Raw genomic sequence first — 21,996 nt, 5'->3', positions numbered from 1 at the left:
TATACACACCTGAGTTGCCTAACCTGTTCACAGGATTGGTTAACTGTTGAGGTTCCTAGGGTCTCCAAAGCTAGGTAAATCTGATTTTAGTTTTAATGCACCATATTGAATGCACCAAATGTTTAACGTTTAATACAGAGATTGTTCCTCTCTCTATATCAATTACTTTCTTTATGATTGGCTTTACAAATTCCTCATCCATAGCATCAGTGACAGGTATTGTAATAGAACTGTAGTAGGACGACTCTTGTTTGATGTACCAACTTTTTGTCGTTCGTACCACTGTGATGGTGTGTCCCTGAGAGTGAAGAGCCTTGATCAGAATGTCCTTGTTAACCCATTGACTTCCCTCCCCGGGAAAGACCAGCAACTTCCCACCATGGCAAACTGAACCACACATAATCAACAGAATTATAAATGGGCACAAGTCATGTTTCCAATTATCATTTATCTGAAATATATAACAAACAGAGATAGGAAATCATATTCAGTTTGTATGACACATTGAACAGATTTTGACATATAGTCAGTTAGCTGATTATATACTCTCATTTATTACAAGCATTTCGCTACACCCGCGAAAATATTCGTATGTGAACAATAAATACAATTTGATGTGATACAAATCATGAAAGACCATGAAAGCTGTTCTCATTAGTGCATAATTAATTCTCTATCGGGTTTTGAGAGGTTGAGACAATGAAGATGAAACTTTATTCTTCATTTAGATTCACATTTGATACAGTATGTAAACAATATCTCACAATACATTACATCCTTGCCTATGAACATTAACTTAACGTAATTATTATTAGCTTATTCAGTCTGGAGGTAAGATGTAGTGAAATGTTACATGTAAAATGTGTAGCTTACTTTGGCTTTAGTGTGGCATGTTGGTTTATAAGGGTTTGGTCAAGGTCAAAGTACTGCTTTGAAGAGAATCTTTCCATTTGTTAAATTTACCCATGAATTTAGGCTGTTCTGAGGGCAAAAGGAGGGAAATATACTCTCTGTATTTCTAAGTGAACCTAAAAACTAAGTGAGGCTTCCAAGCAGATTCCATTAGAGAAAAGTCAGACAATAGAAATACTTATTCTGCTCTATTCAGACCACCTTGGTTGGCTTATTTATTGCAGATCAATGCTGTCATTTTATAAGCATCAGAATAAAAATCCCTTCACATTCCTCCTCGGATCTCACAGGATCATATTACCTCTGAATTATCAACCCTTCTTGAATGAATGAAGAATGATGTTGTGGTTAAAGTTTGTATAACGACAAACTGAAAGTTCTTTGTTCTTTTGAAATGACCTCCGCAATTGAAAAAAAGAACAAACCAATGAGGGACAAAGTGTTGTTGGCAAACATCTAAGCTGCATGATATCTTCATTAAAAGTTAGAGCTCCTTAACGGTCTTCTGGAGAATCAACATCTACATCAGTTTAACTTTTACACACAAAGAAAGCAGCTACACACAACTATAACCGCATTCATTTTTAAGTTCACATTTGGACTTTCCTATTCAAACCTTTGATTAAATGGGCTGAACAGTTAAAGTACAGTTGTTTGTTTAGCAAAATCTTCATAAAGCAAATAGATAAAACATCTGTCAACAATAGTGTATGCCTACATAAATGCCACATATATTTGTCATTTGACGAAACAGTATAATGAGTGAGACAACAAGTGAAAACATATTGTTGTACCACACTATGTACAAATGAAACCCATAATCATTCCTCTTTCATTTTCATTTTCAAACATGACCTGCAACAGAAACATCTGATAATGCCAATGAAAGCCAGCAGAGTAAATAACACAACAGCCAGTAAAAACACCATTACATCTACAGAGTGGTACGAGTACCAGGGCATTCTGTAGGATTCTGTACGCAGGTGAGCAGCACCTTTGTGTCTCATGACAAACTCAATCCAGAAGAGGGCAGTGTCCAGGGGCTCCATTGGCACGTCCCTGTGTAGCCTGGAGAGTCTCTGCATGTTCGTCCTGTAGGATGGCTCATTCAGAACTTCCTGTAAGGCCTGGGAGAATATGTTTCTATCTAGTGTTGCTAAATCCACAACCTTTGCCACACCCTTCACTTTCATTCTAGAAAGATTGTCAGTTTGGTCGAACACTAGAGGAAGGCCTACTATTGGAACACCGTGGTAGATAGCCTCGAAAATCCCATTTGTTCCTCCGTGAGCTACAAACAGCCTTGTCATAGGGTGTCCTAAAAGATCATTCTGAGGCATCCAGTCAACTAGTAAGGTGTTGTTGCCCAGAGTAGCTGGCCTTTCTCCTTTATACCTCCAGATTACCTTCTGAGGCAGTTGGGCAAAAGCAGCAGCTATCTCATCAGCTATATCATGTGGAAGCTGCCCAATTAAAGTCCCCAAAGACATGACAATGACGCCATGCACCCCAGAACTCTGAACAAACTCCTCCAAGTTTTGGCGAAGAGGCTTGGCAGGTTTACATTGGAACCCTCCCATATAGATTACATTAGGCATGGTGGGACGAGGGAACTCAAACACAAAGTCAACTCTCATGAGCCATAAATCAGCAGCTTGAAACAATGAGAAGTAGTCGACCTCAGGACCAAAGTAACGACTAACCAAAGCGGAATAATGAGGCCCCACTGTCTGTCTGTACAGATACTGCCTGACGATATAAACAAGGATGTTACGGACCCTCTGAAAAAAACTCATCTTGTCTGTTAACTCTGCAGCAGGAATTGGAACGTAAGATAGCGGAGAGGGAGCAATAACAAAATGACCCTCACCACCTATAGTCCATCTAACATTGAAAACAAGGGGCACATTTAAATAGTGCGCCAGCACAACGCCTCCCCCATTTAATGGGTCTGTCAGAACCAAGTCATACTTGGTTTCTCTAATAGACTGCATCAACTGTTTATTCTCTAACATTTTGATTACCATCTCACACACTTTGCGGTGGATTTCAAAAAACCCGTCCTTCAACTCCATGTCCAAACTAAAACGAGTCCAAGCAGAGTTTCCCTCTCTCTTTATCTGTATTAGTCTTGACACAAATGAGCGAAAGAATTCCTCATCAGCTCCACCTGGAATATCAATTGTGATTGAACTGTAGTGAGGGGAGGTCTCCTTGATGTACCAGCTGTCTGATGGCCGTACTACTGACACACTGTGACCTCTTGAATGCAGCGCTTCAATAATGACCTTAATGTTGACCCAGTGGCTGCCGTCTTGAGGAAACACCAGGACTTTCCCACCATGGACAGCAGGAATTGAGAGGGTCAACAAGGTAACAATGAAGATACCAGGGAGACACATCTTCACTAGCTGCTTCACATAAGCATGCATCAATTTGACCTGAAATATACAAAAATAAGGTCAAATAAATCTAATCAAATTATGTTTTGATATGAGAAGAATTAAAACAGGCATACGTTTTTTTTCTTTAGGCTACAAATAAGTCCCTACACTTTCCACAATATGATTGGCATACTTTAAAGTATAGACAAGTTATGTCAAAAAGTTGATTAAGTAATACAGTATAATCTTTCACTGTCAGAGAAATACTTTTTTACATGAGAAAAAATAAAAACAGAATTGAATTTTTTACGCTACAAATAAGTCCCTACACTAGCCACAATATTGATACTTTAAAGTTTAAAAACTTTTCATGACAAAAGATTGATTACGTAATACAGTATAATCTTTCATCCTGAGAGATAAATTATTTTCTTCACCGATATAAATGTCTCTTGAACGTTAGGAAATTATCAAATTCTGTATATTTTGCAGAGGTGAAACCTATTTCACATCCTAATGTTAGGCTACACGTTAACATTGTATTATATTTGACAGTAGCTCCGAATCAACAATCTGTCGTGAGTGTGAAAAAATAACGTCACGACAGAATCCATACATGCGGACCTAATATAATTGAAGGCTTACGTTCCGGTTTTCATCCAAAGAACAAAGAATTTGAAATGAAGCCTATTTCAGAGCCATTCTGGTTGTAAATCAGTTCGTAGGTATTTGTAATAATCGCGGAAATCAGAGAGTAAGAGGCGAAATCAGTATAGACTCTAGACATCCGAGTTGGCTCCCACAATTTTCAAATGCTCCTTCTATTTCTCTTTTTCAAAACCATAGACTTCTCAGCACATTGAGTGGATGCGTTCGAGCCGATCGCTTTTATCAAGTTGCTCACCACCTTTCAAAGCTTATTGCATAATGGCAGGGCCGGTCCTAGACGTTATGCAGCCTTAGCCGAGACAGAAATCTGCCCCCCCCCCCCCCCCCTATTTTTTATCAAATAAAAGTTGGAGGAACAGAACATAATATCAGCCCAAATAATAGGCCTATGCTACAAATTGAACACAATTTTTAACACATCTGGTTAGTAGGCTGTATTATCAGTTCAATGTTAATAACATTGAAAGTATTAGGCTATCTGATTACATTGATAAAATCACCAATGCCCTGGATGTTCTGCCACCCTAGGTGAGACAAGAATAATGACATCTTAGACATCCTTATGAATCTAAGCATGGCACTTTCAAAAGTTACTTTTCCTACCCAGGCAGAGGCTCTACTGATGCCGAAAACTGTAAGCTTCAACTGCTGGCTACTCGTCCGTTGTACAATGACTTGCGAAAGTATTCACCCCCCTTGAAATTTTTCCTATTCTGTTGCCTTACAACCTGGAATTAAAATAGATTTTTTTTGGGGGGGGGGGGGGGTTCGTATCATTTGTAGATGCAAAATATTTTTTATTGTGAAGCAAACAAGAAATAAGACAAAAAAACTGAAAACTTGAGCATGCATAACTAATCACCCCCCCAAAGTCAATACTTTGTAGAGCCACCTTTACCAGCAATTACAGCTGCAAGTCTCTTGGGGTTTGTCTCTGTAAGCTTGGCACATCTAGCCACTGGGATTTTTGCCAATTCTTCAAGGCAAAACTGCTCCAGGTCCTTCAAGTTGGATGGGTTCCACTGGTGTACAACAATCTTTAAGTCATACCACAGACTCTCAATTGGATTGAGGTCTGGGCTTTGACTAGGCCATTCCAAGACATTTAAATTTTTCCCCTTAAACCATTCGAGTGTTGCTTTAGCAGTATGCTAAGGGGCATTGTCCTGCTGGAAGGTGAACCTCCGTCCCAGTCTCAAATCTCTGGAAGACTGAAACAGGTTTCCCTCAAGAAATTCCCTGTATTTAGCGCCATCCATCATTCCTTCAATTCTGAGCAGATTCAAAGTCCCTGTTGATGAAAAACATCCCCACAGCTTGATGCTTCCACCACCATGTTTCACTGTGGGAATGGAGTTCTTGGGATGATAAGAGGTGTTGGGTTTGCGCCAGAAATAGCATTTTCCTTGATGGTCAAAAAGCTCCATTTTAGTCTCATCTGACCAGAGTTCCTTCTTCCATATGTTTGGGGAGTCTACAACATGCCTTTTGGCGAACACCAAACATGTTTGCTTATTTTTTTCTGTAAGCAATGGCTTTTTTTCTGGCCACTCTTCCATAAAGCCCAGTTCTGTGGAGCGTACGGCTTAAAGTGGTCCTATGGACAGATACTCCAATCTCCGCTGTGGAGCTTTGCAGCTCCTTCATGGTTATCTTTGATCTCTTTGTTGCCTCTCTGATTAATGCCCTCCTTGCCTGGTCCATGAGTTTTGGTGGGCAGCCCTCTCTTGTTTGTTGTGGTGACAAATTTTTCCCATGTTTTTATAATGGATTTAATGGTGCTCTGTGGGATGTTCAAAGTTTCTGATATTTTTTTATAACCCAACCCTGATCTGTACTTCTCCAGAACTTTGTCCCTGACCTGTTTGGAGAGCTCCTTGGTCTTCATGGTGCCGCTTGCTTGGTGGTGTCCCTTGCTTAGTGGTGTTGCAGACTCTGGGGCCTTTCAGAACAGGTGTATATATACTGAGATAATGTGACAGATCATGTGACACTTAGATTGCACACAGGTGGACTTTATTTAACACATTTTTTGACCGCTGATGGTAATTGGTTGCACCGGATCCTGTTTAGGGGCTTCATAGCAAAGGGGTGAATACATATGCACGCACCACTTTTCCGTTTTTAATTTTTTGGAATTGTTTGAAACAAGTTATTTTTTCCATTTCACTTCACCAATTTAACTATTTTGTGTATGTCCATTACATTAAATCCAAATAAAAATCAATTTCAATTACAGGTTGTAATGCAAAAAAATAGGACAAACGCCAAGGGGGATGAATACTTTTGCAAGGCACTGTATAACCAAACAACAGTGCCTCCCTAAAAGCTGCCTGGGTTTAAACAAACATCTTCTCTCTTCAGAAAGAGAACAGCTCAATTAAGAAAGACAGAATAGCAAAGTCAAATGTATTTTATCTCCTCGATAAACGTGATCTTGTTTGGTGTGGGGGGAGAAATGTAATTAATGCACGATGGCGCACGATGGCGCAGGCGCGCAGCCGGTTTGGGTTCCGTTTAAGGCATCACCGAGTTGTTATAGAACGCTTGATATAATTTGTATGCGTTTTATGTATTTACTTCAAAATATAAAGCAAACAATAGATGTCATTTTAATTAACAAAGGGTATGTTATACCCTCACTCAATTCGAGCCCTGGTCTTAGTTAAACACAGACATTGCCAGACATTTAATCAGTGCAAGCGATAGTACTTGAGTATTTGGCTATACCGTCATCAATAGATAGGATAAATGTGTCTGTCAAACAGGTAGGATTACCACTTATTTATTGGGGGATGAAGAAATAAGCTCACATTATATTTAACCCCTGCATCGGAGAGTTACAATGTTGCTATCACTATGCATCCTACTACCTATAGTAGGAAAACGAGTTTATTATTCATAATATCACACCTGTTATCACAAATGGCACGTCCCCATAATTGTTACAATTACAACAATAAAAATAACACTTTTATATAACGTATTTGACATATACTGTCATAGTTCTGTACAACTGTAAAACAGAGTAAGATCATTTGAGCTTTGGATACAACTGCTGTCATAAATGCATGGCGGGCCTCGTTTCGCTGGAGCAGTGTAAAATAAGCGTCATGTCAATGACCCAGCCTTAACGAATTTCGTTTAGTTACATGTTGCATTTGATTGTCCAACATCAGTTTCAAAATTTATTTATTTCATCTCCACCTAGAGTGGCCTCTTTCCACTGCTGTGGTGCTGCATTGCAATCAGTGATGTTTTCTCTCCGTAGCTGTCCATGGTCCTGGAATCAAATCATCTGAATTTGCTTAGACACCAGCCTGATCTCCAGCTCCTTCCACCTCTGGAAACTATCTAGGTGGTCATGCGACTTCTCATGCGAGCTGAGTAGGTGGCACAGATTGTTCCAGTCCCTGCTTCCATCCCTGGCCAGCGCAGATGTGCACTCGTGTGAGAAAAGTTTGCAGCAAGAACAGAAGGCTGCATCGTTTTTGGAATAGATACGCCTTGGTCTCTCCACTCTCTCCCCGTTCGCCATCCCCCTATTGTAGTGGGCCACCGAAAACTTTCGTTGCCCCTCATCTCTTGGGGAATTCTCCTCCTTATCCCGATGTGGCCCAGCCTGCACTAACATATCCCGTAAAGATCCATTCCTATATTTTGGCCCCTCATCGGGATCTTTTATGTTTTTTGTCTGGGAGTCGGATTTAGCAGCAGCAGCACCACTGTCATCCGGGACCGGGAGCGACGAATCTGAGTCTGGGATAGTAGGGTCTTCGCCGACATTGTTTGGAGGTGTGGCTAGGCCTAGTGCGACCACATGTTCTTGTTCAGCCAGAGAGCTTTCATCATTGGTGGAAGTGCATGCTCGGACTCCTCTGGTTTGCCCTCTTCGCTGCTAGAATCAGCGAACCGGGGCTCGTCGTTCTCGGCGAATGAATGGCCTGCCCTCCTAGGCTGTCATTCTCCACACCGGCTGATGGACATTGCTACACGCTGATCAATTTCAACAGCGAATTTCTTTAGTTTACAGATTGTGCGTCTTTTCTCATTGTTTTTTTAAATATTCGCTTCCTGATAGTTTGTGTCTCTTAGACATGGTAGCAAATTGTTTCAAATCTCTGTAGATGACTTGGATAGTGGGAGTGAATTTCGAGAGAAGCGCGAATGGGGTGGGGGCGGGAACTACAGCAACGCTATGAGCTAGTGGCTGGGGTGCCGCGGGCGGTGTAGTAGCTGATCAGGGAGGACCGCAGCCAATGATCAACTGATCAAAATTCCGCCCCAATTTCAAGTGCTGCCACAGGCGGCGGGCTAATCTTTCCTAATGGGAGGGCCGGCCCTGTTTAATGGGGATAGAAATTGTCTGACTTGAGCCTACATGTCAACTGCATGAACTTCACATAAATCATGTGATCAAAGGTCATGCATTTGTACTGCAAGTTTCTGCAGTGGCTCTTCACCAACTTCATCCTGCAGCCATCGCCTCCATTGTGGGAGGCTCTATTGTCAACCAATCATTAGGGTGTTTTTGTTTGATCCACGCAAAATAAATAATGATATTTGAGGCTCCCTTGCACTCTCTAAATTGATTGTTTGCAAACAACGTACACATGTGATTTCAGTGTGTGAGTGTGTGGTATGCGGGCTGGAGACATTTTATTTCGACATTATAAAGGAAAACGATTATAATGGCAACTCTGCCATGTTGATCTGAGCCTTCTACACTATGCCTTGATTACACCTATAATGCGACAAATGGTACGGAGCATCATCTGTATATGTGTGCAACAAAAGTTCAACATAATTAATGCACCACACAGAACACACTGAAACTGCTTCTCAAACGCAACGCTTCAAGGCAAATGTAGCGTTCCACTGGAAAGAATGTACTTTGCAAAAACACTGTCGGTGTGATCGAGGAGTTACCACTAAAAAATATTGCGTTGTGCGCGATACCAGTTATCATACATATGTGCATCTGTCATGTCTTTGCATTTTTATTTAACCTTTAGTTAACTAGGCAAGTCAGTTAAAATCAAATTCTTATTTACAATGACGGCCTACCAGACGGCCTACCAGGCCTCCTGCGGGGGCTGGGATTAAAATAAAATAAAAAAGGAGGATAATACAGTAAGGCACTAAAGTAATACTGCAAAAAAACAGAGCAAATGAATAGACTTTTTGGCCTAAATGCATAGCATAATGTTTGGGGCAAATCCAACACAACACAGTAACTGCCTCCTTATTTTCAAACATGGTTGTGTCTGCATCATAGTATGGGTATATTTGACATCGGCAAATAGGGAGTATTTCAGTATAAAAATAAACGTTATGGAGCTAAGCACACGCAAAATCCGGGAGGAAAACCTGCGTCAGTCTGCTTTACATCAGAGACTGGGCGAGGAAGTCACCTTTCAGCAGGACAACAACCTAAAACACAAGGCCAAATATACACTGGTTGTTGCTTTCCAAGAAGACAGTGAATGTTCCTGAATTGCCAGGTTTGGCTTAAATCTGCTTGAAAATCTATGTCAAGTTTGAAAATGCCCAAAATCTTGTAAGAGCTTGAAGAATTTTGAAAGTAATAGTGGGCAAATATTGCACAATCCAGGTGTGCAAAGGTATTAGAGACTTACACAAGAAGAACCAGATCTGTAATCGATGCCAAAGGGGATTCTAACATGTATAAACTCAGCTAGCTGAATACTTATGCAAAGAATATATTTTAGTTATTACAGTTTTATTCATCTTGAAAATGTTTAAGAATTTTTCTTCCACTGACATTAGAGTATTTTGTGTAGATTGTTGACAAAAAATAGCAATTAAATCCATTTCAATCCCACTTTGTAACACAATAAAATGGGAAGAAATCCAAGGGGTATTGTAACGCTCGTCTTTCTCCTCTTCTGAGGAGGAGCAAGGATCGGACCAAAATGCAGCATATTGTGAAGACATAAACACGTTTATTTAAAAGAAGACGAAAAAACACTTGAACGAACTACAAATAACAAATGACGTGAACAGACCTGAACTTGAGAACCAAAACACATGAACACACGAACAGGACGGAACACACGAACGAACGAAACGAAACAGTCCCATGTGGTACAAACACTGACACAGGAACAATCACCCACAAACAAACAGTGTGAACAGCCTACCGTAATATGGTTCTCAATCAGAGGAAACGTAAAACACCTGCCCCTGATTGAGAACCATATCAGGCTAATTGAAAAGAACCCAACATAGAAACACATAACATAGAATGCCCACCCCAACCCACGCCCTGACCATACTAAACAAAGACAAAATAAAGAAAATAAGGTCAGGAACGTGACAGTACCCATAACCCCCCCCCGCCCACCAAGGTGCGGACTCCGGCCGCAAAACCTGAACATATAGGGAGGGTCTGTCCACGGCATCTGTCCACGGCTCTGGCTCTGGCTCTGGACGTTGTCCCCACCCCACCATAGTCAATCCCCGCTTCCGTGGCCTCCATCTAACGACCACTCTCCATATTAACCCCACCGTATTAAGGGGCAGCACCGGACTGAGGGGCAGCACCGGACTGAGGGGCAGCTCCGGACTGAGCCGGCTTCATGGCATCTGGCTCAATGCTCAATCTAGCCCGGCCAGTGCGGGGAGGTGGAATAACCCGCACCGGGCTAAGCACACGTACAGGAGACACCGTGCGCTTTACCGCATAACACGGTGTCTGCCCGTAATGTCGCTCTCCACGGTAAGCTCGGGGAGTTGGCGCAGGTCTCCTACCTTACTTCGCCACACTCCGTTGTAGCACCCCCCCCCCCCCCCCCCCCCCCCCAATACATTTTTGGGATTGACTCACAACAGGCTTCCAGCCTCGCTCCCGTGCTGCCTCCTCATACCACCGCCTCTCGGCTTTAGCTGCCTCCAGCTCTTCACGAGGGCGGCGATATTCTCCAGGTTGTGCCCAGGGTCCTTTACCATCCAGTATTTCCTCCCATGTCCAGAAATCCTGCGATCGCTGCTGCTGCTTTTTCCCATGCTGCTTGGTCCTTGGTTGGTGGGTGATTTCGTAACGCTCGTCTTTCTCCTCTTCTGTGGAGGAGCAAGGATCGGACCAAAATGCAGCGTATTGTGAAGACATAAACATGTTTATGTAAACGAAGACGAACAAACACTTGAACAAACTACAAAATAACAAATGACGTGAACAGACCTGAACTTGAGAACCAAAACACATGAACGCACGAACAGGACGGAACACACGAAACGAAACAGTCCCATGTGGTACAAACACTGACACAGGAACAATCACCCACAAACAAACAGTGTGAACAGCCTACCTTAATATGGTTCTCAATCAGAGGAAACGTAAAACACCTGCCCCTGATTGAGAACCATATCAGGCTAATTGAAAAGAACCCAAAATAAAAACACATAACATAGAATGTCCACCCCAACTCACGCCCTGACCATACTAAACAAAGACAAAATAAAGGAAATAAGGTCAGGAACGTGACAGGTATGAATACTTTTGCAAGGCGCTTTATACAGTGACTTCGGAAAGTATTCACACCCCTTGACTTTTTCCAAATTGTGTTACTTTACAGCAGGGGTGGGCAATTCCAGTCCTCGAGGGCCTGATTGGTGTCACAGTTTTGCCCCAGCTCCAGCCAACACACTTGACTCCAATAATCACCTAATTACAATGGTCAGTTTAGAATGCAATTTGATTAATCAGCTGTGTTTGCTAGGGATGGAGTAAAAGTGTGACACCAATCAGGCCCTCAAGGATTGGAGTTTCCCACCCCTGCTTTACAGCCTTATTCTAAAATGGATTAAATAAAATAAATCCTCAGCAAGCTACACAAAATACCCCATAATGACAAAGTGAAAACAGGTTTTAGAAATGTTTGCTAACTTATTAACAATAAAAAACAGAAATACCTTATTCACATAAGAATTCATATCCTTTGCTTTGAGACTCAAAATTGAGCTCAGGTGCATCTTATTTCCATTAATCATCCTTGAGATGTTTCTACAACTTTGAGTCCACCTGTGGTAAATTCAATTGATTGGACATGATTTGGAAGGCACACACCTGTCTACATAAGGTTCCACAGTTGACAGTGCATGTCAGAGCAAAAACCAAGTCATGAGGTCGAAGGAAATGTCTGTAAAGCTCCGAGACAAGATTGTGTCACGGCACAGATCTGGGGAAGGGTACCAAACATTTTTTTGCAGCATTGAAGGTCCCCAAGAAAACAGTGGCCTCCATCATTCTTAAATGGAAGAATTTTAGAACCACCAAGACACTTCCTAGAGCTGGCCGCCCGGCCAAACTGAGCAATCGGGGGAGAAGGGCCTAGGTCAGGGAGGTGACCAAGAACTCGATGGTCGCTCTGACAGAGCTCTAGAGTTCCTTTGTGGAGATGGGAGATGCAACAAATTGGAATTCGTGACATATCATACACAAATTCGTAACATATCATCTGAATTGTCATTCCTAACATATCATACGAAATGGATGATGGTCATCCACAAATGAATGCATGCCATACAAAACGTAACATATCATACTAAATGGACTATCTTGGATTTATGTACGGAATAATACAAAATGCTCCGAGACCAGGTTGCAGCCTGGGAAATCCCAGAACTAGTGCAACATCACTGGAACATTGTTAATGTGGAAATCAACCCGTCTGCCTAGGGTGACTAAAATGATCCTGAATGAATGGTAAATAATGATGAGTAAGAAAGTTACACAGGGTCAAAGATCATACCTCAAGACATGCTAACCTCTCACCATTGCCAATAACAGTGGAGGTCAGCATGTCTTAAGGGTATGATCTTGCATTAAGTACGTTACGTTGAACTGGGTGAATAGAATGTAAATAAGTCATCCAATATGCTGCAATGGAAATAAAGCCATGCACGTCAACATAATAATTGAGCTCCCTAATCTTAAACTGCATCACTGATTGACAATATAGAAGTAACTCGTGTTTAATTCTACCCCACATGATAGGATACATTGGAACCTGGTTGGAAAAACTCATCACAAACAGCCTGGTAATGTGGCTGGAGAGTCAACCTGTCGTAAACAGTAAATAGCAAATAGAAAAGCATATTCTTTACTCTCTCTCTGTGGAATTCATTTTGTCTGAGTGCCCTGATAAAGTTATTAAAATGTACAACATTGGTGATGGCGCAAAAGTTAAATGTCCCTCTCCACTGGTTATCCATCATACATTGTAGACACAATTATTTGACAGACCTTGTAACCATGAACAGAAAATCTCTCAATGAGAGAGAGAGTTCAATAAACTCATCTGAGTGAATCAATGTTTCTGTGTTTGTGGACTTTCACCTACATGTTGTTTTTATTCTCTCATAAGAATGTTACATATGAACTACATGTTCACTCATTCTCCAATCGAATGTTTTCCCGGAAAGAAATACTTAGGCATTAAGATATGTATGGATTTGACATAACAAAAACATGTAGATGAGCTGGTTAAGAAGCTATGATTTAAAGTTGGCTTTTTCTACAGAAACAGATGGTGCCTTTCTCTAAGCAGTAGGAAGCAGGTTATTCAGTCAACCTTTTTATCTGTTCTTGAATATGGTGATGTTAATTATCAAAGTGCAGCTGCTACTACTCTTAAACCTTCGGATGCCATATACCATAGTGCACTTCGTTTTGTTACAGGTGACACTTCTGATAGTCATCCCTGTATCCTGTATCACAAGGTTGGCTGAACGTCACTAAAGACCCGTAGATCTCTACATTACTCCCTTTATGTTTACAAGGCCCTACTTCATAAACTTCAGTCTTATCTAACTTTGCTGTTGAAGTATACACACCTGAGTTGCCTAACCTGTTCACAGGATTGGTTAACTGTTGAGGTTCCTAGGGTCTCCAAAGCTAGGTAAATCTGCTTTTAGTTTTAATGCACCATATTGAATGCACCAAATGTTTAACGTTTAATACAGAGATTGTTCCTCTTTCTATATCAATTACTTTCTTTATGATTGGCTTTACAAATTCCTCATCCATAGCATCAGTGACAGGTATTGTAATAGAACTGTAGTAGGACGACTCTTGTTTGATGTACCAACTTTTTGTCGTTCGTACCACTGTGATGGTGTGTCCCTGAGAGTGAAGAGCCTTGATCAGAATGTCCTTGTTAACCCATTGACTTCCCTCCCCGGGAAAGACCAGCAACTTCCCACCATGGCAAACTGAACCACACATAATCAACAGAATTATAAATGGGCACAAGTCATGTTTCCAATTATCATTTATCTGAAATATATAACAAACAGAGATAGGAAATCATATTCAGTTTGTATGACACATTGAACAGATTTTGACATATAGTCAGTTAGCTGACTATATACTCTCATTTATGTACAAGCATTTCGCTACACCCGCGATAATATCTGCTAAATATGCGTATGTGAACAATAAATACAATTTGATGTGATACAAATCATGAAAGACCATGAAAGCTGTTCTCATTAGTGCATAATTAATTCTCTATCGGGTTTTGAGAGTTTGAGACAATGAAGATTACACTTTATTCTTCTTTAACCACTAGGCTGGTAACTTAATGGTTAGACCGTTGGACTAGTATCCGGAAGGTTGCAAGATCGAATCCCTGAGCTGACAACGTAAAAATATGTCATTCTGCCCCTGAACAAGGCAGTTAATCCTAGGCCGTCATTGTTAAGACTTGCCTAATTAAATAAAGGTAAAAAGTTTAGATTCACATTTGATACAGTATGTAAACACAATACATTACATACTTTCTCATTAACTTAATGTAATTATTATTACCTTATTCAGTCTGGAGGTAAGATAGTGAAGTGTTACATGTAAAATGTGTAGGTTGCTTTGGCTTTTGTGTGGCATGTTGGTTTATAAGGGTTAAGTAAAGGTCAAAGTACTGCTTTGAAGAGAATCTTTCCATTTGTTAAAGTCACAGTGATGGTTACTCAAAACCCAGTGAGTGAACATGATTATAATATGGATGTATGATATTACTATGGATGTATAATTTAATATGGATGTATAATATAACATGGATGTATGATATTACTATGGATGTATAATATAATATGGATGTATAATATAATATGGATGTATGATATTAAAATATTGTTTAACATAGCAGAATTATCATGGCTGAATTAAAAATCTGCCCTGAGCTTCCCAAAGAAAATAGAAAAGCAAATTATTTACTCTATCTGTGAAAGTTATTTTGTGTGAGAGCCATGATCCAGTCATTGGAATATAAGACATGGGGGATGGTGCAATGGTTAAATGTCCATCTCCACTGTTTACCCACTGTACATTGTAGACTAGAGGTAGCTGAAGATTGTGAGCCACCAAAATACCCGCTCCCCCATGCTGGGTCAGTAAGCACCAGGTCTAACTGGCTCTCCTCCAGGGATAGGATATCATTAAAGAATATACACTTCTTATCTTTTTAAACTAGGCAAGTCAGTTAAGAACACATTCTCATTTACAACGACGGCCTACCCTGGCAATGCTGGGACAATTAGGCACCGCCCTATGGGACTCCCAGTCACAGCCGGATGTGATACAGCCTGGATTTGAATCAGGGACTGTAGAGACACCTCTTGCACTGAAATGCAGTGCCTTAGACTGCTGCGCCACTCAGGAGCCCACTCAGGAGCCACTCAGGAGCCCACTAATCATGTAAATGTAATTAACTAGAAAGTCGGGGCACCACGAAAGAGTGGTTATAGAGCTGTTATCTTCCGAATAAACTCTTATAGACCTAGTAATATTTTACATCAATAGCAGTCAATATTAATCGTCACCTTATTTCAGTCTCATCTGAAAGTTGTAAATTCTTGGTTATCTTCACGAACCCTGGCTAACAACTTGAATCAGCAATACAAAATTGGGTTAAATTATTTATTTACTAAATACCTAACTAATCACAAAGAATTACACAGTGGGATATGGGTCAGTTTGCACTTCCTGTGGCTCCCCTAGATGTCAACATTCTGTCGAACCTTGTCTGATGCTTCTACTGTGAAGTGGGGCCGAAGGAGACAGGAATGAGTAAGGTCTACCATGAGCTGACCATGCTCTGACCATGCGCGTTCACATGAGAGGGAGCTCTGTTCCATCGCACTTCTGAAGACAATGGAATTCTCCGGTTGGACCTTATTGAAGATTTATGTTAAAAACATCCTAAAGATTGATTCAATACATCGTTTGACATGTTTCTACTGACTGTTGCGGAAATTTTTGACATTTCGTCTGCTTTTCGTGAATGCGCTTCCTGACTTTGGATTTGTTTACCAAACACGCTAACAAAAATAGCTATTTGGACATAAATGATGGACATTACCGAACAAAACAAACATTTCTTGTGGAAGTGGGAGTCCTGGGAGTGCATTCCGACGAAGATCAGCAAAGGTAAGTGAAGCTTTATAATGCTATTTATAACTTTTGTTGACTCCACAATTTGGCGGGTAACTGTAGGGCTTCCTTTTGTGGCTGAACGCTGTTCTCAGATTATTGAATATTGTGCTTTTGCTGTAAAGCTTTTTTGAAATCTGACACAGTGGTTGCATTAAGAACAAGTATCTTTAATTCTATGTAAAACATGTATCTTTCTTCAAAGTTTATGATGAGTATTTCTGTTATTTGATGTGGCTCTCTGCAATTTCTCCGGATATTTTGGAGGCATTTCTGAACATGGCGCCAATGTAAACTGAGGGTTTGGATATAAATATGAACTTTATCAAACAAAACATACATGTAATGTGTAACATTGAGTCCTGGGAGTGTCATCTGATGAAGATCGTCAAAGGTTAGTGATTAATGTTATCTATATTTCTGCTTTTTGTGACTCCTGTCTTTGGCTGGAAAAATGGCTGAATGCTTTCTGTGATTCTCTGGTGACCTAACATAATCGTTTGTGGTGCTTTCGCTGTAAAGCCTTTTTGAAATCGGACACTGTGGTGGGATTAACAAGAAGTGTATCTTTAAAATGGTGTGAAATACTTGTACGCTTGAGGAATTTTAATTATGAGATTTCTGTTGTTTGAATTTGGCGCCCTGCACTTTCACTGGCTGTTGTCATATCGATCCCGTTAACGGGATTGCAGCCATAAGAAGTTTTAAGTACCAACGCATATTTTCAACTGGTTCTATTACCGAAATATGGTTCCTTTCCCTCCACTTGTTTGATGTTCCCAGACTCTCTATGTTTAACAAAGGCTATTCAAGAGTCCCTCAGTAGAGTCAGAGAGAGAGAGAGAGGGAGGGAGAAAGGTATTTATGGGGGGTCATAAACCTTACCCACAGGCCAACGTCATAACATATGTTTGTGGACTTTCACCAATTTGTAAATGTTTGCCATATACAATATGTTTTTGTGAGAGCCACCAATATATACAAAAACTTTGGCTAAAATAATCTGCTAAATTTCATACATTGTTATTATTTAAGAAAATGAGGTTGTCAATTTCAGCTGTACATAGCAAAATCACCAGTGAACTCAGAGATTGTACATTGTACTAGATCATAATGTATGTATGAGTTCAACTTAACTGGTGTTAAAAAAAACAGTTATGAAAGTTTTTACTCTCGCAGTTTATTATATTTAAACACTGTAGGGTGTAAAGCATTATTTGTATATTTACCAGTGTGCCTTTTGAGGGAATGATCGAGTTACCACACATGACTGTGTTTGTTAGTGACAGAGGTTGTTGCATTCGTTCATTCACTTCCAGTCCTGTAGCCTTCAAGAAGTGAGTGCCTAAGTGTTATCGTTTAATTAAGATTAAACCCTTTATGACAATACATTACATATATGTTATGGCCTTTCTTTGATGGCCTAGTTTCTCCCTAACACAGCGGTCTGAAATTCTTGGCTTTCAAGCCACATCAGGTCTGCAAATCACATTATGCTGGTTGGCAAAGTATGTATATTTCTGTAGCATGAAATCAATAAATACATCAATGTACATGCAAAAACACAGATATTGAAACAAACAATTCTAAACATCAACCTGCAATAGAGCATGGTGGGAAATGTGATAATGATGGGCAGGATTTTATTTATATTTGTCTACACTACACAGAGTTAGAAAAACGTTAACACTGTGAATTTAACACGTACAGTAAATGTTTGCAGTGTGGCATTGAATCACAAAATGCACAACCAACTGGAAATACTTGACGAACAAATATATTCCACACTAAATTCCACATTAACATTTTATTATGTTGGCATCAATTCAATATTATACATTTTCATGATTCAAAGATGCACTATGTAGAAATCGCTCTGCCATTTCCTGGTTAATAAAATTGTAATAGTTCGCCTAAGTTCAGTTTGTGACAAAACAAGCACGTTTAGTGTAAATAATCATTGTACCATCTAAAGCATTGTGAAATATATATTTTCTTAACCAATAATATTGCATTTTCAGCTGTTTGAAGCTGGTGTACAAAACCAAAAGTAAAATACTCAAAAACTAAACTTAAACATTGGAATCATAGAAATAGCACGCATAGAATATATCTACGGCATCTTACACTTGCTTTCATTGAGAATGACAGATCTGTAACACACATATCTATGTGAATTTTGTTGGTTCACCTTAAAAGCTACATATTACAGCTTTAATTCATACTTATCCTATTATTTGTGTGCACCAGAATGTGGAGAATTGGATCTGTTCATTCAATTTTAATCTTTCTTTTCAAGTAACTTCTAACGCTTAAATATCTGACTATTGCAACAAGAAGAAGAAGAAGCACTACTACAACAGCCAACAATATCAGGACAACATCTACAGAGTGGTACGAGTACCAAGGCATTCTGTAGGACTCAGTACGCAGGTGAGCAACACCTTTGTGTCTCATGACAAACTCAATCCAGAAGAGGGCAGTGTCCAGGGGCTCCATTGGCACGTCCCTGTGTAGCCTGGAGAGTCTCTGCATGTTCGTCCTGTAGAACGGCTCATCCAGAACTTCCTGCAAGGCCTCCAGGAAGTTATTGTTCTTGTCTATTGTTGCCATGGATAAAAGCTTCGCTCCTCCTCTTTTTTTCAGACGAAGGAGGTTGTCATATTGATCAAAAAACAGAGGTAAACCCACAACAGGAATTCCATGGTAAATAGCCTCTTGAACCCCATTTGTTCCTCCATGAGCTACAAAGAGCCTTGTCTTTGGATGTCCTAACAGATCATTTTGCGGCATCCATTGAACTAGTAAGGTATTGTTGCCCAGAGTAGCTGGCCTGTCTCCTTTGTGTCTCCAGATTACCTTCTGAGGCAGTTGGGCAAAAGCAGCAGCTATCACACCAGCTATATCATTTGGAAACTCAGACACAAAAGTCCCCAAAGACATGATAATGACCTCATGCTCCCCAGAACTCTGAACAAACTCCTCCAGTTCTTGGGGAAGAGGCTTGGCAGGTTTACATTGGAACCCTGCCATATAGATAACATTAGGCATGGTGGGACGAGGGAACTCAAACACAAAGTCAACTCTCATGCGCCATAGATCAGCCCCCTGTAATAACTCATAGAAGTCCACACCTGGTTGGAAAAACTCATCACAAACAGCCTGGTAATGTGGCCGGATTACAAGTCTGTACTGAACTTCCCAAAGCAAATAGAAAAGCATATTCTTTACTCTCTCTGTGAAGGTCATTTTGTGTGAGAGCCCTGATCCAGTCATTGGAATATAAGATATGGGGGATGGTGCAATGGCTAAATGTCCCTCTCCACTGGTTATCCACCGTACATTGTAGACTAGAGGTAGCTGAAGATAGTGAGCCACCAAAATACCGGTCCCCCATGCTGGGTCAGTAAGCACCAGGTCATACTGGTTCTCCTCCAGGGTCTTCATTAAATCCTTGTCTTCCAATACAGCAGTTGCCATGTCACATTCCAGTGCATGAACCGTAGACATTGCAGAGAACATCTCGATTTGCAAATTTATAAAGTTTAATACAGAGCTCGTTCCCCTCTCTATATCAATTACTTTCTTTACGATTGGCTTTACAAATTCCTCAAATTCCACACCATCAATGACAGGTATTGTAATAGAACTGTAATGTAGAGACTCTTCTTTAATATACCAACTTTGAGTTGTCCGTACTACTGTGATGGTGTGTCCCTGAGAGTGAAGAGCCTTGATCAGAATGTCCATGTTCACCCAGTGACTACCTTCTAAGGGAAATACCAGAATTTTCCCAGCATCGTAGATTCTCCAAGAAGCAACCAGTAAAGATATGAGAAGGTATGAGCTTATGCTTCCATTGTAGCTTGCCATCTTTCATCTGAATGATAGGAGAAATCAGACGGCAGGTTGAACAGAATGCAAAACAACAACTCTTGTTGTTGTATCAGGTGGACTCTGACCGACTTAAGAGGATCGGACCCTTTTTTCCCCATTTTTGCCTAAAATGACATACCCAAATCTAACTGCCTGTATGTAGCTCAGGCTCTGAAGCAAGGATATGCATTTTTTGGTACCATTTGAAAGGAAACACTTTAAAGTTTGTGGAAATGTGAAAGGAATGTAGGAGAATATAATACATTATAACACATCTGGTAAAAGATAATACAAAGAAAAAAACACGTTTTTTGTATTTTTTTTGTACGATCATCTTTGAAATGCAAGAGAAAGGCCATAGTGTATTATTCCAGCCCAGGTGCAATTTAGATTTTGGCCATTAGATGGCAGCAGTGTATGTGCAAAGTTTCAGACTGATCCAATGAACCATTGCATTTCTGTTCAAAGTGTTGTATCAAGACTGCCCGAAAGTGCCTAATTTGTTTATTAATAACTTTTCATGTTCAAAACTGGGCACTCCCCTCAAACAATAGCATGGTATTATTTCACTGTAATAGCTACTGTAAATTGGACAGTGCAGTTAGAGCAACAAAAATGTACGCTTTCTGCCAATATCAGATATGTCTATGTCCTTGGAAATGTTCTTGTTCCTTACAACCTCATGCTAATCGCATTAGCCTACATTAGCTCAACCGTCCCACAGGGGACCCACCAATCCTGAAGAAGTTTTAAGTCCCCAACTAAGTCTCCCAGCGTCTAACAGACTCACAGACTTAAAAGCTAATCTCAAGACACCTTTCTAATGCAAAGAGATGGTCTTAGAAGCTAAAAAGTAGCAAAATTAATTCACTGTAACAATGATTTGTCTGCTAAGTTACCTGTATCCCACAAGCCAAACAGTTGTAGTTTTTGCTCATACAAGAGCATTCACAGCTGAATTCTTCAGTGAAGCTTATTCAAGAGGATTATAATTAAACTCTTGCTTGATCTTGTTATGTAATATTGCTTTTCTGAGAATGTAGCCACTGTCAAAAAAATTGGTATTTTATTTTGTATTTTACCAACCTAGGGCCCAGTTAATTACGTTTTGGCCATTATTTTAATAAATTATAAAAGAGTAATGTAAGGGTAATATAAAAGGGTAGTGTATATAAAAAGGTAATATATTTAAAAATGTAATATAAAAGGGTAGTGTATATAAAAGGGTAATGTGTATAAAAGAGGAATGTCGACTTAAATATAAAAGGTAAAGGGGTCATATACAAGGGTAATGGTAAAGGGTACTGTACACTTATTTACTGTACACTTATTTATAAAGGGGTGGATTAAAAGTTATTTATTCACCCCTGTTAATTATTAGCTAGTCTCGTGTGGCCAGCCTTCCATAACCCTGTCTCGTTAACTGTAAGAAGCCTGTTTTCAGAGGCAAGAAAAACAATAACTTGTCACGCCTGCACCCGCTCCCCCTCCCTGGAGCTCGAAGACACCAGGCTTCCCGGCATTACACACTCCTGCCACCATCCTTATGCACACCTGCCTTCCCTCATCACGCACTTCAGCAATTATTGGACTCACCTGGACTCAATCACCTGTGTTATTACCTCCCCTATATCTGTTTGTTCCCAAGGTCTGTTCCCTGCTTCAGGATGAATGTTTGTTTGTCTTTGCATACCCAGTTCT

At 40.3% G+C, this 21,996-nt stretch overlaps 2 protein-coding genes across 2 annotated transcripts; both read right to left on the bottom strand.

Annotated features, from left to right (window-relative positions):
• Positions 1–486: 486 nt before the first annotated feature.
• Positions 487–14,855, bottom strand: LOC129834431 (UDP-glucuronosyltransferase 2C1-like). Its single transcript, XM_055899402.1, has 2 exons — positions 14,800–14,855; positions 487–3,353 (listed from the first exon to the last, which is right to left on the bottom strand). Exon 2 carries the CDS (start codon positions 3,342–3,344, stop codon positions 1,734–1,736), a length of 1,611 nt encoding a protein of 536 aa, XP_055755377.1. The 5' UTR covers positions 3,345–3,353; positions 14,800–14,855; the 3' UTR covers positions 487–1,733.
• A 2,907-nt stretch (positions 14,856–17,762) lies between these two features.
• LOC129834428 (UDP-glucuronosyltransferase 2B17-like) lies at positions 17,763–20,683 on the bottom strand. Its single transcript, XM_055899398.1, has one exon. The coding sequence runs from the start codon at positions 20,290–20,292 to the stop codon at positions 18,691–18,693; it is 1,602 nt and encodes a 533-aa protein (XP_055755373.1). The 5' UTR covers positions 20,293–20,683; the 3' UTR covers positions 17,763–18,690.
• Between the last annotated feature and the right edge of the window lie 1,313 nt (positions 20,684–21,996).

The sequence above is a fragment of the Salvelinus fontinalis genome, chromosome 35 (assembly GCF_029448725.1).
Source record: "Salvelinus fontinalis isolate EN_2023a chromosome 35, ASM2944872v1, whole genome shotgun sequence".
Taxonomy (NCBI): Eukaryota; Metazoa; Chordata; class Actinopteri; order Salmoniformes; family Salmonidae; genus Salvelinus; species Salvelinus fontinalis.
This window is presented reverse-complemented; position numbering and strand designations above follow the sequence as displayed.